Here is a 2,542-nt window from a genome sequence, read left to right on the forward strand (position 1 = left end):
TAGCCAGGGCTACACAGGGAAACCCTGTCTTGAAAAACCAAAAACAGAAAAGAAAAAAAAAGTAGACAGTGGCTGGGCAGGTGGCACTTGCTTTTAATCTGAGGTCTTTGGAGGCAGAGGCAGATGGAGGTCTGTGAGTTTGAGGTCAGTCTGGTCTACAGAGCGATTTCCACCCCATCCAGGGCTATACAGTGAGACTTCGTCTCTAAATCAATAGTTAACTAAGCAAATTAAACAAAGGTGGACAATGCCTTAGCATAGCAGCACGGGCTTGTCATTCTCCAAACCAGTATTTCATATAGGAATTATATTTCCTTACATTTATGTGGTATTCCTACTTTACCCAACCCTCTTCCCCAAACCACTCTGCTTCAGCACTTGCACACACACACACACACACACACACACGGAATATTTTTAAAAGTACAGTTCAGGTATTCTGTAACATTTTTTCCACTAACGTGGAACTGGACTTTAGCATTCCTTTAGTGGTGAATATAGTGACCAGGGATGACTTACTGTAGCCCGGGAGTCAAAGCGAACCTTCCAGTAAATACATTTTTATCATCATGGAACCACACCCAGAGTGCTGTCCTCTAGTAAGGCACAGGTCTCAGAAGATACAGCATAGATTTTATTGCTAGGAAACATCCAATATATTTGCTATCTAGTGCTTTAAATATCATTGGTGACTTCTCCGGTGTCCAAGACAAAACAAACAAACAAAAATTCAATAGAGCTCATAAATTTCCCGAGGTCACAGGCCATCTTTAACACTCTCAAACTCTCATCGGCGACTTATTGTTAGCGTGTGCTGAGCGCTCTAAATTTAAGACTGCGTTCAACCCACAAAACGTTATCTTCACTGTGAAAAGAAGGCTTTAAAAATTCAGAACACAATACTGCTGCTCCTTTTCACGGATCTGTTTCAATGACTACTCTTTCTTACATTTAATTTTTAAAATATAAGATAGTTTGTATTTAAATATGTATTCTGTTTTGCCTACCTACGTCTGTACAGCATATTCATGCAATGCCCGCGGAGGACAGAAGAGGGCGCCAAATGCTCTAGCACTGGAGTTACAAACTGTTGTAAGAAGTCAGTGGGCTGGAAACCGTAGCAGGGTACTCGGAAGAGGAGCCGGTGCTCCTTCCCACTGAACCACCTTTCTAACCCCTGTATTCGATTTTTAATTAAAAAAATATTTTTACAGAGTTACTTAGCCTACGTTTGCTTTGAATTCTTGGCCCTCTGTGTGCTGGGGCTCACTGTGCACCATCATGCTAGCCTACGGCCACTCTTTCGTACCTTCACCAGTCACGTGACGTGTAAGAGAACCCCTTCCTCATTGTAAAGAAAACTTTACAAAAAAAGAAAACAAAGTTTACAGCTGTTTGACTTCTTGTTGGTCGTGTTAAATGTTATTTTGGGGAGATAATACTTATTGTTATATAGCATAATCCAAGAATGTGATTTTTTTTTCTAGTTCAGAGTGCATTTTAACTCCCATTAAAACCTAAAATATTTTGATATCCCTTTCTTGCTTGTGATTACTGAATACCGGACAACAACAAAAACAACCAAACCTGCATTAAAGATCTCTCAGAACTTCATAACATCTTCGGTCTCTAAATCAGTACTTGGGAATTAATCTCTTTACCTTTATACAGCACTTCTATTTTGGTAAGTAGTTTCTCCCAAACCACTGCTTCAATTTCTTAAAATAAGTCAGAAGTGAAATGCCCCTCCCTTACCCTTCCTAGTCATCTCTGGCTCTCCTTTGGGGAGTAAAACTACAGGGAGAATTTAATAATTCATGGGCGGGGGGGTGGGGCTGGACATCAATCTCCAAGAGGAAAAAATAAGGTATGGGGAGGATATACTCAAAACACATCATATACTTTCATGTAAATGACCTTACATATGCCATATGCATGTATGTATGTATGTATGTATGTATGTATGTATCTCTATTATCCATCTATCTATCCATATATATAAATAACATTTTCCTTATGATCTAAGGCAAAACATGAGGGTACCACCGCCCTTCTGCAAAACCCAGCGTTGCAGAGGACGACACCAGGAGGAGCTCAGGTCATCTGCTGGGGAGCTGGACACCCCGCCGGGATCTCCAACGCTAGGGGCCCGGGCTGCATCTTTCTACCTCCACACTGCCAAGCCGCAGCAGCTCAACCACCACAGCAGCACCGCCACTGCCACTGCCGACATGGCGCCAACTCCACCTCTTAGCAACCGCCTCTGCAGCGCCAGCCGAGTTAGCACGCTCCGACGTCCCAGTTGGCTTGTGCGCGCGCAAGGCGGGGGAGAGAGAGTGAGCGTGCGCAGGGGGAAGACTCGCAGGGTCTCCGGAAAGTCAGCCACTGGGTGAACACATAAGTCCAATTTTCAGTTCAAAAAACGGCACCTTGAAAAATCCGAGTTGGCCCGATAAAAGTGAAACTATAGATGATTCACACACACCCCCACCCGTATATAGTCTCCTGTAGCACAGATTGGCCTCAAGCTCTTGGTAACTGA

The 2,542-nt window shown here is 43.3% G+C and overlaps 1 protein-coding gene across 1 annotated transcript in view; it reads right to left on the reverse strand.

Annotated features, from left to right (window-relative positions):
- Catspere (catsper channel auxiliary subunit epsilon) overlaps positions 1-2,270 on the reverse strand; it is a 111,701-nt gene extending 109,431 nt beyond the window's left edge. The window contains exon 1 of the mRNA XM_013346968.1: positions 2,169-2,270. Within this exon, the coding sequence (XP_013202422.1) occupies positions 2,169-2,233 (65 nt within the window). The 5' untranslated portion in view covers positions 2,234-2,270. The remainder of the gene's footprint in view (positions 1-2,168) is intronic.
- Positions 2,271-2,542: the final 272 nt, after the last annotated feature.

This window comes from Microtus ochrogaster, chromosome 6, assembly GCF_000317375.1.
Source record: "Microtus ochrogaster isolate Prairie Vole_2 chromosome 6, MicOch1.0, whole genome shotgun sequence".
NCBI classification, from domain to species: domain Eukaryota; kingdom Metazoa; phylum Chordata; class Mammalia; order Rodentia; family Cricetidae; genus Microtus; species Microtus ochrogaster.